The sequence below is a fragment of the Brassica oleracea genome, unplaced genomic scaffold, assembly GCF_000695525.1.
Source record: "Brassica oleracea var. oleracea cultivar TO1000 unplaced genomic scaffold, BOL UnpScaffold09340, whole genome shotgun sequence".
Lineage (NCBI taxonomy): Eukaryota > Viridiplantae > Streptophyta > Magnoliopsida > Brassicales > Brassicaceae > Brassica > Brassica oleracea.
In genome coordinates this window covers 1-597 of record NW_013625861.1, presented here as the reverse complement: position 1 = coordinate 597, position 597 = coordinate 1, and the positions used below count along the sequence as shown (strand labels likewise).

At 38.4% G+C, this 597-nt stretch overlaps 1 protein-coding gene across 1 annotated transcript; it reads right to left on the bottom strand.

The window, feature by feature from the left end:
* Nucleotides 1–6: 6 nt before the first annotated feature.
* LOC106322191 (G-type lectin S-receptor-like serine/threonine-protein kinase At1g11330) lies at nt 7–564 on the bottom strand (the record flags this gene model as incomplete). Its single annotated transcript, XM_013760327.1, has 3 exons — nt 424–564; nt 151–347; nt 7–77 (listed from the first exon to the last, which is right to left on the bottom strand). Coding segments are annotated over exons 1-3 (401 nt in total), but the record flags the coding sequence as incomplete, so codon positions are not given.
* Between the last annotated feature and the right edge of the window lie 33 nt (nt 565–597).

The following is a 597-nucleotide window of genomic DNA, read 5'->3' as shown; positions in this document are numbered from 1 at the left end:
ATAAGCTCCTCAAGTCCTTGTCCTGATGCCCTTGAGAGCCTCTTCACCGCAATTTCTTGCCCTTCAGGTAACTTTCCCTGAAGAAAAGATTAATATGAGATTTTTGTATACAAATCTCTTTTCAAAAAGTGTTCTGTTTAGTGTATTTACCTTGTAAACAGGACCAAATCCGCCTTGTCCGAGCTTGCTTCTGAGAGAGAAGTCATCAGTTGCTGTAGCTAACACTTGAAACTCAAAGAGCGGAAGCTCCTCTAGCTTAACTTGGTTAGAAGCAGGCTCATCACCACTATTAACTTCTTCCATTCTCTTTAACAATTGCTCTACGCTTCTATCTTTCTTTGGTTCTCCTAAGGAAATGATTGAAGATGCAAACAAACTATTATAAAAGGAACAATCTCAAGCAAGAGTAAAGAAAACTCTAACCTGGACGCTTATTGAGTTTCAGGCATGCTAAAAGAACACAAACCGCAGAAACAAACACAACGCCTAGCACAAGTGCTGTGATCATTATTGCTCTCTTGCTATGTGCTTCTACAAGATTTTGGTGATATGTCATTAGTAAATGAATAATAACAAAGGTGAGATTAGTAGAGTTTT